General features: G+C 40.2%; 2 protein-coding genes across 2 annotated transcripts in view; one reads left to right on the top strand and one right to left on the bottom strand.

The window, feature by feature from the left end:
- Window positions 1–13,000, bottom strand: part of FRMD8 (FERM domain containing 8) — a 543,310-nt gene that overhangs the window by 492,447 nt on the left and 37,863 nt on the right. The gene's annotated exons all lie outside the window — the stretch shown is intronic.
- The window catches only part of ANKRD35 (ankyrin repeat domain 35), an 81,192-nt gene that overhangs the window by 31,466 nt on the left and 36,726 nt on the right, over window positions 1–13,000 (top strand). Inside the window, exon 5 of the mRNA XM_070766554.1 lies at window positions 12,840–12,897. Within this exon, the coding sequence (XP_070622655.1) occupies window positions 12,840–12,897 (58 nt within the window). The remainder of the gene's footprint in view (window positions 1–12,839; window positions 12,898–13,000) is intronic.

The following is a 13,000-nucleotide window of genomic DNA, read 5'->3' as shown; positions in this document are numbered from 1 at the left end:
ATTTTTAAGGAACGTCACAGCTCCTTTTTTTTTGCCTATAGGCCCAACCTAGGGCCACTGCAAGGCAGTAATATATTTATAGCCGACAAACTATATTTTGTATGTGTTAAATGTTTATAGCTGGAATTTTAAAATTAAGGGAGACCAGGATAGATCTATTTCGGCCTTATTAGGCCTCATCAGCTGGCCACACCCACTCTTTTACTGGGATTCGATCTGGGAAGCTTCTGCATTGTAAAGCAGAGAGCTAGCAATTAGACCCATCCGATCTGAATCCTCTCAGCTCTGTACCAGGGAGGGGTATATGTTTTTTTTTTTTCTTATGTCGGATCACCCTGGTATATTTTTAAGGAACGTCACAGCTCCTTTTTTTTTTTTTTGCCTATAGGCCCAACCTAGGGCCACTGCAAGGCAGTAATATATTTATAGCCGACAAACTATATTTTGTATGTGTTAAATGTTTATAGCTGGAATTTTAAAATTAAGGGAGACCAGGTACAGAGCTGAGAGGATTCAGATCGGATGGGTCTAATTGCTAGCTCTCTGCTTTACAATGCAGAAGCTTCCCAGATCGAATCCCAGTAAAAGAGTGGGTGTGGCCAGCTGATGAGGCCTAATAAGGCCGAAATAGATCTATCCTGGTCTCCCTTAATTTTAAAATTCCAGCTATAAACATTTAACACATACAAAATATAGTTTGTCGGCTATAAATATATTACTGCCTTGCAGTGGCCCTAGGTTGGGCCTATAGGCAAAAAAAAAGGAGCTGTGACGTTCCTTAAAAAAAAAAAAAAAATATATACCAGGGTGATCCGACATAAGAAAAAAAAAAAAAAAACATATACCCCTCCCTGGTACAGAGCTGAGAGGATTCAGATCGGATGGGTCTAATTGCTAGCTCTCTGCTTTACAATGCAGAAGCTTCCCAGATCGAATCCCAGTAAAAGAGTGGGTGTGGCCAGCTGATGAGGCCTAATAAGGCCGAAATAGATCTATCCTGGTCTCCCTTAATTTTAAAATTCCAGCTATAAACATTTAACACATACAAAATATAGTTTGTCGGCTATAAATATATTACTGCCTTGCAGTGGCCCTAGGTTGGGCCTATAGGCAAAAAAAAAGGAGCTGTGACGTTCCTTAAAAATATACCAGGGTGATCCGACATAAGAAAAAAAAATATATATATATATATATATATATACCAACTAAAACAAACAAATAAATAAAAAAAATTAATTTATTTGTTCAGAGGGCGTCGTCCCCCCCAGAGTGAGGATGATGCCATCTTGAGTTTTTCGACCCCATAGCCTGCAGACGAGCCTGGACGGTTTAGATCCTGTGCCAAGTAGTAAGCGGCTGATGAACCCCACTGAAGGCGTGAAAACTCACCTTCTTGATTCAAGACATAACTGGAAAACAGCGATGGCTATCTCGTGGGAATTAATAATAATTGAACTTAAAAGAAAGACGACTAGGTTTAATTGCACTAAATTCTATAATTGCTGGATAATGAGTCAGAGTTGGAAGGGTGAGAATAGAGTCGAATAGGATTTGGGGTGGGATGGGAATGGAATAGGAATAGAATTAGAATAGAAAATACAAAATGGAATGGAATAGGGTAGGATAGGATTTAGAATGGGATGGGATAGAAAAAAAAGAATAGAATTGGAATGGAACTGAATGGAACAGAACATAATAGAATAGAATAGAATTCTTTATTGGCGAAGTGTGATTGCACACACAAGGAGTTTGTCTTTAGTGCATAGGCTCTCAGTGTACATAAAGGAAAAGATACATTATTATTATTATTATTATTATTATTATTATTATTATTATTATTATGTCAGTACAACACAGCAAACGAGATCACTATACTGGATTTCGTATTTCATCACCAGTCGGGCGCTTCCCAAGCACCTAGGACTGCGTGATGTAGGGGCGAATTATGTTTGCCGATCCCAGTAAAGCGGCCTTTTGCAATTGACAGATGGAGATTTTGTCAATTCCGATGGTTTTCAAATGTCAGCTGAGATCCTTTGGTACTGCGCCCAGCGTGCCAAGTACCACTGGGACCACTTTCACTGGCTTATGCCAGAGTCGTTGCAGCTCAATTTTTAGATCATTATTATTATTATTATTATTATTATTATTATTATTATTAATTAAATTTGTATGCCGCCCCTCTCCGTAGACTCGAGGTGACTCACAGCAGTAATAGAAAAACAGTATAAATACAAATCTAATAATTAAAACTAAAAAGCCATAATTTAAAAAACATGTACACAACATACCATACATAAACAATATAGGCCTGGGGAAGTTATCTCAATTCCCCCATGCCTGACGACAGAGGTGGGTTTTAAGGAGCTTACGAAAGGCGAGAAGGGTGGGGGCCATTCTGATGTCTGGGGGGAGTTGGTTCCAGAGAGTCGGGGCCGCCACAGAGAAGGCTCTTCCCCTGGGTCCCGCCAAATGACATTGTTTAGTTGACAGGACCCGGAGAAGGTCAACTCTGTGGGACCTAACTGGTCGCTGGGATTCGTGCGGCAGAAGGGGGTCCCGGAGGTATTCTGGTCCGATGCCTTGACATTTGTCAAGAATCATGAGATACAACACTTAAGATGGTCACAGGGTTCAAATAAGCAATCAGGAAACAATCTATATTAATATAGATTGTAAGGATACAAACAATGTTACAGTCATAAGTGGGAGGAGATGGGTGTTAGGAACGATGAGAAGACTAATAGTAATGCAGCCTTAGTGAATAGTTTGACAGTGGTGAGGGAATTATTTGCTTAGCAGAGTGATGGCAATTGGGAAAAAACTGTTCTTGTGTCTAGTTGTTCTGGTGTGCAATGTTCTATAGCGATGTTTTGAGGGTAGGAGTTGAAACAGTTTATGTCCGGGATGCGAGGGGTCAGTAAATATTTTTACTGCCCTCTTTTTGACTCGTGTGATATACAGGTACTTAGTGGAAGGCAGTAATTGTTTTTTTCTGCAGTATTAGTATTAGAACTAGAATTCGATATTAGAATCAGATTGAATAGAATTCTTTATTGGCCAAGTGTGATTGGACACACAAGGAATTTGTCTTTGGTGCATATGCTCTCAGCGCACATAAAAGAAAATATACATTTTCCAAGAATCGTGAAAATAGAAAAGAAAAGAAAAAAAGAGAAGAGAAAAGATGGAATGGAATGGGATAGGATAGGACTTAGGATAGGTGTTGTGGTTAGCTCTGGCCCAGCTCCTGCCCCAAGGAATGTGCAGGTGGATGTGGGGGAGACATCCACATGCCGCAGGCCTGTTTTGCTCCCGATGGAATCTGCCGACGAAGCCTCCTCTGACCAAGGAAGTGTGAGTGACAGAGAAGATGGGAGTTTGGCAGACAGCCCAGGAGGAGATCAATCATCTGTATCATCCCTGGATTCTGAACAAGAATTAATTATACATCCACGCATGCGTAGAGTGATGCATAGGAGATAACAACTGAAGGATTATTACAAGAGAAAATGAGGCCACCTGTGGTTGGGTGGGGCTTCTGTAATTAGTGCTACAGATAAAAGTGCAGCCTAGTGTTTTAGCCTCAGGGCAGTTTATCTGATTCATTGTTTCGTCAAGATCGTGGTTTTTGTGCTGTTCAAGATTGTGTGTGGATTCTCTGGACTTTAGAATTGGACTCAATTTCCCAGTTACTGGGTAAGCAATTGGATTGCATTTCACCTGTGCCTTGTGTGTACCAGAAAATCCCTTTGACATTTAAAAAGGGAGCTGTTTCTGTTTTTCTGTTTATAAAAACTTTTGGGTTTTCCTTTTATCATGTGGTGTGTGTCTTCCTGGACTAATTACCCTGTGATTACGGGCAGTTGAAACACGCCGGCAGAACAGATAGGATAGAATATTTTTCAGATTAGCAGAGTTGGATGGGACCTTGGAGGTCATCTACTCCAACCCCCCTGCCCAAGCTGGAGACCCTACACTATTTCCAACCGATGACAGTCCAGTCTCTTCTTGAAAGCTGCCAGGGATGAAGCTCTCACAACTTCCCAAGACAAAGAACAGAACAGAATTCTTTATTGGCCAAGTGTGATGGTTGTGGGTCTCCATCACCCACAAAAGAAGAGACTGCACAACAACTCCCCCAGGCCTATACAGTTTATGCATGATATGTTTGTATGTATGTTTCTTTTTAATAAGGGGTTTTTAGCGATTTTTAACTATTAGATTTGTTTACATTGTATTATTACCGTTGTGAGCCGCCCCAAGTCTACGGAGAGGGGCGGCATACAAATCTATTATTATTATTATTATTATTATTATTATTATTATTATTATTAATTAGATTTGTATGCCGCCCCTCTCCGTAGACTCGGGGCGGCTTACAGCAATGATAAAAACAATATATAGTGACAAATAATACATTTAAAAAGTCTAAAAAACAAGAAACCCCAATATATATATATATATATAAAAACATACATACAGTCATATCATACACAAAGAACTACATAGGCAGGGGGAGATGTTTCAGTTCCCCCACGCTTGAAAGACAAATAAATAAATAAATAAATAAATAATAATAATAATAATAATAATAATAATAATAATACTTGTGCAGAACAGCATCGAATCTCCTGCCTCCAGCAGCGGGTTGCACTAGGAGACCTCCAAAATCCCACACCCATTATTCAGCATTCTGTAATTTTTGCAATTCTATTCCCAATAGACCAACAGCTCCAAAATTGCCCTGCCCAGGGGTTTTTTCCCCCCAGCCAGAAACAAACAAACGAAACAAGCAGATCTGCCTGGGGTGCTGCCGAGGTTTGGGGCCCGAGTCCCGCTGCTTCCACCAAAGCCTTAGTTTTGCAAGAGTCCCCAGGGGCAGTTTCAACCCAGCAGCGTGTGGCACAAGCAGAGCCAGGCGGTTGCACAAGGTTGTGCTGGGAACGTTCGGGCTCGCCCGCTGCCCTACGAGGTTGCATTCCTGAGCCAACGAAAGCTATCTAGGCCATGTAAAATATCACCAGCTTCGTCCCAGGTGGGATGCCTGATGTCAAGCAAAAGGTCCACGGAGTATTTTTCATCATAGCTCATCTGCAGTTTTCTCCCCCATCTCTAACTATTTCCCCACCCACCCCCATTTGCTTCCTAATTTTTATTTATTTATTTGTCAAACAAGTATAGAATCAAAGATACTTCACCGGAAGAGCCCTTCGCTCCTCCACTCGAAACAGAACACCCTACGAGACTAGACTTTCAATCCTGGGCCTAGAAAGCCTAGAACTAAGATGCCTTAAACAAGATCTAAGTATTGCCCACAAGATCATATGCTGCAACGGCCTGCCTGTCGGCGACTACTTCAGCTTCAACCACAACAACGCAAGAGCACACAGCAGATTTAAACTTAATATTAACCGCCCCAAACTTGACTGTAAAAAATATGACTTCAGTAACCGAGTGTCATCCCCAAACCCCCAACACTTTATCCTTAGATTATCTCCGGTTGACCTATCCAGATTCCTAAGAGGTCAGTAAGGTCAAGAGGTCAGTAAGGGTCAGTAAGGGGCGAGTACGAGTGCACTAGAGTGCCTTCCGTCCCCTGTCCTATTGCTCTCCTATATCTACTATACCTTTCTTCTATTCCTATATCTCTTCTTCTATTCTTTCATTGATATGTTCTATTCCTATATCTTCTCCTCTATTCTTTCTTAGATATATTTTACTATGTATATCCTATATAACCATCATGTATTTTACTATGTGTATACCCACTAAAACCCTCATTGTGTATTGGACAAAATAAATAAATAAATGAATGAATGAATGAAAGAATGAAATGAATGAATTAAAGGGTTAAATAAGGTCCAGGAGGGAAGTGTTTTTAATAGGAAAGTGAACACAAGAACAAGGGGACACAATCTGAAGTTAGTTGGGGGAAAGACCAAAAGCAACATGAGAAAATATTATTTTACTGAAAGAGTAGTAGATCCTTGGAACAAACTTCCAGCAGACGTGGTAGATAAATCCACAGTAACTGAATTTAAACATGCCTGGGATAAACATATATCCATCCTAAGATAAAATACAGAAAATAGTATAAGGGCAGACTAGATGGACCATGAGGTCTTTTTCTGCCGTCAGACTTCTATGTTTCTATGTTTCTATGAATGAATGAATGAATATATACTGACATAACATAAGTAGAAAGTAGTGATAGAAAGGATAAATAAGACAGTAGGACAGGGACGGTAGGCACAATGGTGCGTTTATGCACGCCCCTTACAGACCTCTTAGAAAAGGGGAGAGGTTGACTGTAGATAAAGTAAGGTTGAAGATTTTGGGGTTAGGGGAAGAAACGACAGAGTCAGGTAGTGAATTCCAGGCGTTGACCACTCTATTGCTGAAGTCGTATTTTCTGCAGTCTAGTTTGGACCGATTCACATTTAGTTTGCATCTATTACGTGCTCTTGTGTTGTGGTTGTTAAAGGTGAAGTAGTCACTAACAGGGAGCACATTATGATGTATGATTTTTTAAAAAACAATTTTTATTGAATTTTATTCATTAAAAAACAAACACAACATTTAAACAAATAGAAATCCAACTATTTTTCAAGTAAGTTAACATCCAGCTATTTCCTTCTTATCCGTATACTATAAGATTATACAGTATATCTATACCAGTAGTTCTCAACCTTTCTAATGCCGCGACCCCTTAATACAGTTCCTCATGTTGTGGTGACCCCCAACCATAAGTCCAGTGCCAATTCTCCCCAAACAGAGCTTGAAGCTGATTGGCAGGAAGGTCAGAGGGACACCCCCACTGTCTACGTCTGATTGGTCGGATTGTAAAAATATGTCCCAAGGCACCAGAATAGAAGCTTTAGTTCCAAACACCAGAGGAAATTTGTCTTAGATGACCCCTGTGAAACTGTCGTTCGACCCCCAAAGGGGTCCCGACCCCCAGGTTGAGAACTACTGATCTATACATATATTCTAATATCATACATATTTTCATTATAAATCAGTTTTCCTTTTTCTTATCCATTTGTACGACAATGTCCAGATATCATAATAATCCGACTATGGTTTTTATGAACAACAGTTAAATCAGTTTGGAGGCGGTGTAGTTGTAAATTTTCTAAACATAGTATTTGAAGTTTGGAGGAGTAAGGTAATTTGTTATGTGAGGAGGAGTGGAGGACTCTTCTTGTGAAGTATTTCTGGACTCCTTCAATTGTATTAATGTCTGTTATGCATTGTGGGTTCCATACAGGTGAGCTGTATTCAAGAATTGGTCTGACAAATGTTTTGTATGCTCTGGTTAGTAAATCAGTGTTTATAGAGAAGAAACTACGCAAGATTAAATTTACAACACTTAATGCTCAAAAAAAAAAAAAGGGAGCACTTAAACAACACAATAGAACTCCAAGTAAATCAAACTTCTGTGAAATCAAACTCTCCACTTAGGAAGCAATACAGATTGAGCATCAATTTCACCTGCTGTTGTGCACATTCAACTTTGTACAGAACAAAGTATTCAGTGAGAATATTTCATTCATTCAGCTCTAGGATGTGTTATTTGAGTGTTCCCTTTATTTTTTTGAGCAGTATATGTATGTATGTATGTATGTATGTATGTATGTATGTATGTGTATGTGTGTTTGTTTGTTTGTTTGTCAAACATGTACAAGATAACAGTTATAGGTATAAGTGTTGTGGTTGGATCACAGCCACCTCCTCTGATACATGATATTGGTACAAATAAGAGAGATACATTAGGACAGGGCACACTTATGCATACCCCTTACTAACCTTTTAGGAATCGGTTAAGGTCAGCAGTAGATGGTCTAAGGCTAAAGTTTTGGAGATTAGGTGATGAAACTAGAGTCCGTTAGTGAGTTCCATGCGTTAACAACTCGGTTACTGAAGTCATAGCCAAGTTTGGAGTGGTTTACTTTGAGTTTGTATGTGCTTGTGTATTATTGTAGTTGATTGGAAGGACGTTGTTTAAGGTGGCATAGTTCTAAGCTTTCTAAGCCTAGGATTTTGAATCTGGTTGTGTATCGTATTCTGTTGCGAGTAGATGAGTGGAGGACTCTTCTTGTAAAGTATCGTTGGACGTTTTCTAATGTATTTATGTCCGAAATGCGGTGTGGGTTCCAGGCAGATGAGTTGTATTCATGGCTTGGTCTGGCAAAGTTTTTGTATGCTTTGGCTAGCAGAGTGATATTACCGGAGAAGGAGCGACGTAAGATTAGGTTAAGCCTTTTTTGCGATGTTGTAGCAGTGGGATTTGTTGCTGAAGTTGAATTTTTTGCAACCAAGTTTGGAGTGGTTTACCCTACATTTGTATCTATTGTGGACTCATGTATTCTTGTGGTTGAAGGTGAAGTAGTCATTGACAGACAGGACCATTGTGGCAAATGGTTTTATGAACTATGTTTAGATCGATTCAAAGGTGATGTAGTTCTAGGTTGTCTAAGCCCAAGATTTCAAATCCAATGGCATAAGATGTTCTATTGCAAGTGGAGGAGTGGAGGATTCTTCTTGTGAAATATTTTCGGACTCTTCTATTGTATTCGTTTCTGATATGCAGTGCAGGTTCCAGACAGTTGAGCTGCATTCGAGAATTGGTCTAGCAAATGTTTTGGATGCTCTAGTTAGCAGTGCCATATTGCCAGAGAAAAAGCAATGCAAGATTAGATTGCCTTTTTTAAAAAAAATAAAATTATTTACAAATATAATACAAGGTAGATAGAATATATAAAATACATTACATCCAATAAGAAAAATAAAAAAACACAAAAAAAACAAAGAAAAAACAAAAAAAACAAAGGAAAAAAAAGAGAAACCTATATATTAAAATAAAGGCGTGTACATGATCAGTATCTATATTCTTCCGAAACTATGTAAATTTTCTTTAGACAGTAACAGTTTTTATCAAAAAAGAGAAAAAAGGAAACAGTTTGGGGGGTTTTTGGGGTTTTTTTTAGACATTCAACTCATTTAGTAAATCATAACATTATCTTACTTGCTCTTGTTGTTTTCATCAGGGATATACATATAGATAGATATTTTACATGTTCGTAATGTAATTAGCAAGGATTTTTTCTTTTTTCTAACCAGTGATAGAGTAGATTCCAACAATCATAAAATTGTGAGTCTTCTTTGCCTTTCATTTTTAGGGTCAGCTTAGACATTTCTGCACATTGAGTTATTCTTAGTGCCTTTTTTGACAATGTTGTTACAGCGAACTTTGGCACTTAGATCATTAGAGATGAGCACTCCCAGATCCTTGACAGAATGAGGGGGGGTGTCTACAAGGCCATGTCCTCCAAGCTTGTCTTTTGTGTTCTGATTCTTTTTTGCCAATGTGTAAAACAGAGCATTTGTTGGTTGAGATTTGAAGTTGACAGTTGTCTTGCAAAGTTCTGCCCAGAGATTATTAGGTTATTGCCTTAACTTGGGTAAAAGAAAACTTCTGTTCCAAAAGCCCCAGAAGGCAGGACAAGAAGCAACGGATGGAAACTAGAGGAGAGAAGCAAGCTTGGAATTCAGGAGAAAAAATCCTAATTGTGAGGACAATTTACCAGTGGAACGGCTTGCCACTAGATGTTGTGGGTTCTAGATCAAAGGAGGTTTTGAAGGAGACACTAGAGAGCCCTTTGTCTAAAATGGTCTAGGGCAGTGGTCCCCAACCTTCTTGGCCATGCCCCACCTAAGCATCTCCAAAATCCTGATAATCCTCACCGCCATCCCGTGACTTATAATTCTTACTAATCAAAAAGTAAACTCCTACTCACACGGAGGAAGCCTAAAACGCCATTGACTTGGTTTAAACAAGGTTCAAATTGCCCCCTTGGATTAGAAGACTCTGAAATCCCTTCCAACTCTATTAACGTTCACCCATATCATCTTTTTATTATTTATTTTATTATTTATTTTATTTATTTGTCAAACAATTATAGCGTGATAATTCGTACATATAAAACATTAGATAAGTAATGATAAAAAGTAGACAATAGGACAGGGACGGTAGGCACAGTGGTGCGCTTATGCACGCCCCTTACAGACCTCTTAGAAAGGGGGAGAGATCAACTGTAGATAGTCTAAGGTTAAAGGTTTTGGGGTTAGGAGTAAAAACCACAGAATCAGGTAGGGCATTCCAGGCGTTGATTACTCTGTTGCTGAAGTCGTATTTTTTACAGTCACGTTTGGAGCGGTTGACATTTAGTTTAAATCGATTTCGTGCTCGTGTGTTGTTGCGGTTGAAGGTGAAGTAGTCGTTAACAGGTAGGACATTTTGGTATATGATTTTATGAACTATAATTAAGTCGGAACGGAGCTGATGGAGTTTATAGGATACCTGATGCAATTTTAAAAAAATCAAATTTCCCCTTGTGTGGGGTGTGAAAACACAGGCCTAGGAGGGTCTCCTGGTTCAGTAGGACCTCCGAGGTCCCTTCAAACTCTCTTAACTTCCACATATCATCATGTGCAGGCATAAAATACCTGATGCAATTTAGCTCCCAAAAAACATTGCAGGAATCTGGTATAGCTAGTCTAGTGAAGAGAAGGACTAGATAGCGGGACATGATAGCAGTATTCCAGTATTTGAATACTGTATTCCAGTATTCTCTGCCACAAAGAAGAGAGGGGTCAACTTATTCCCTAAAGCCCCAGAAGGCAGGAGCAAGAAACAACAGATGGAAACTAATCGAGGAAGAGAAACAACCTTGGAATTCAGGAGAAATAGTCTGCTAGTGAGAACAATTAACCTGTGGAACTGCTTGCCTGCAGAAGTTGTGGGAGCTCCATAACTAGAGGCTTTTAAGAAGGGATTGGACGGCCACTTGTCTTGGAATAGAAGACCACTGAAGTCCCTTCCAACTCTGTTCACTTTCACATATCATCTTGTGCATGGGTTTAAAATACCCGATGCAATTTAGCTGGAATAGAATTGGGCACATGAAGAAAATAGCTACGTCTTACGAACTTAATTCATACCGTGACCAGGTTCCTAGGATGAAAAGTTTGTAAGACGAAGCAATTTTCCCCATAGGAATCAATGTAAAAGCAAATAATACGTGCAACCCCATCTCAAAAGTCACCCCTTTTGCCTTGTGCCACTGGAAATCCCTGCCTCCGGACTTCTGTCGCCAGCCAAAGCGCTGGGATTCCCAAAAGTCACCCCTTGCTGGGAATCCCTTCATTTTTGCCGGCGCTGCTTTGAATCCCAGCAAGTGGAGCCTCAGGAGAATCCCTGCACTTCGGCTGGTAACGGAAGTCCAGAGGTGGGATTTCCCAGCGAGGGGAGCCTCAGGGGAATCCCAGCGCTTCAGCTGACCCAGTCATACCATTCTCAAGTGCTATAGTCAGAAGAGAGGGAGAAATTAATCCCCCCATACCTGGCAGCAAAGGTGAGTCTTTAACATCTTGCGGAAGACGGGGAGGGTGGGGGCAATTCAAATCTCCGGGGGGGGGGAGTTGATTCCAGAGGGCGGAGGCCGCCACAGAGAAGGCTCTTCCCCTGGGTCCCGCCAGCCAACATTGTTTAGTCGATGGAACCCGGGGAAGGCTGACTCTGTGGGACCTAATCAGCCGCTGGGATTTGTGTGGCAGAAGGTGGTCCCGTAGGTATTCTGGTCCGATGCCATGTAGGGCTTTATAGGTCATAACCAACACTTTGAATTGTGAAACATGGGCATGCCTAGGGAGACCCACGATAGCTCTTGTGGCCGCATTCTGCACGATCTGAAGTTTCCAAACACTCTTCAAAGGTAGCCCCATGTAGAGAGCATTGCAGTAGTCGAACCTCGAAATGATGAGGGCATGAGTGACTGTGAGCAGTGACTCCCGGTCCAAATAGGGAGTAAAACTTCCACAGTTGCGGAGACGTTTGAAAATCACCAGTTTATTCCAATTGACTTGAACCAAATTTCATTAAATAGAGTGTTAGCTGCCCGATGCGCTGGTCGGTGTGCTCATGCAGGCTAGCACTGAAACATGGCAAAGTCTCGCATGCCCTCTGATATGGCTCCGCATGCCACCTGTGGCACACATGCCATAGGTTTGCTACCATGGGTTTAGGTAAAAGAAGGAAAGACTCCATGAATTCAATCTGTATAGTCTGGAGGACAGAAGGAAAAGGGGGGACATGATCGAAACATTTAAATATGTTAAAGGGTTAAATAAGGTTCAGGAGGGAAGTGTTTTTAATAGGAAAGTGAACCCAAGAACAAGGGGACACAATCTGAAGTTAGTTGGGGGAAAGATCAAAAGCAACATGAGAAAATATTATTTGACTGAAAGAGTAGTAGATGCTTGGAACAAACTTCCAGCAGATGTGGTTGATAAATCCACAGGAACTGAATTTAAACATGCCTGGGATAAACATATATCCATCCTAAGATAAAATATAGAAAATAGTATAGGGCAGACTAGATGGATCATGAGGTCTTTTTCTGCCATCAGTCTTCTATGTTTCTATGAAGGACCAGGAGTGACATGATAACAGTCCTCCAATATTTGACGAGACCTCCAAAGTCTCTTCCCACTATGTTTTTCCTGCCACTTCTGCAAAAATTGTTGTTTAGAGAAAACCTCCACCTGGAAAAATATAGATAAGATTAATTATTATTTTTGTTGGCAGTGAATTCATTTCATAAAAGTTCCCATTCAAACTTTGTGGGATGATTTTAATCATAGGGAAAAATAGAGTCTGATGTTTTGTCTTATGTTTGCTGTTGTTATTATTTTTATTAAAAGCTATTAGTACAAAACAGGACCTTAGATGTAGATTACAATAAGGATTATAACTATTAACGTTTTTCTCACAGCATGGAGCCGACGAGGATTGTCTGGATGGGGAGAATCGTACGCCTCTCCATTGGGCTGGTGAGTCCTAAAAAAAAAGTATAGGAGGTCCTCAATTTACGACCATAATTGAGACCCAAACTTCTGTTGTTCAGTGAGACATTTGTGAAGCGATTTTTGCCCC

Source organism: Erythrolamprus reginae, chromosome 13, assembly GCF_031021105.1.
Source record: "Erythrolamprus reginae isolate rEryReg1 chromosome 13, rEryReg1.hap1, whole genome shotgun sequence".
In the NCBI taxonomy this organism is placed as follows: domain Eukaryota; kingdom Metazoa; phylum Chordata; class Lepidosauria; order Squamata; family Dipsadidae; genus Erythrolamprus; species Erythrolamprus reginae.
This window is presented reverse-complemented; position numbering and strand designations above follow the sequence as displayed.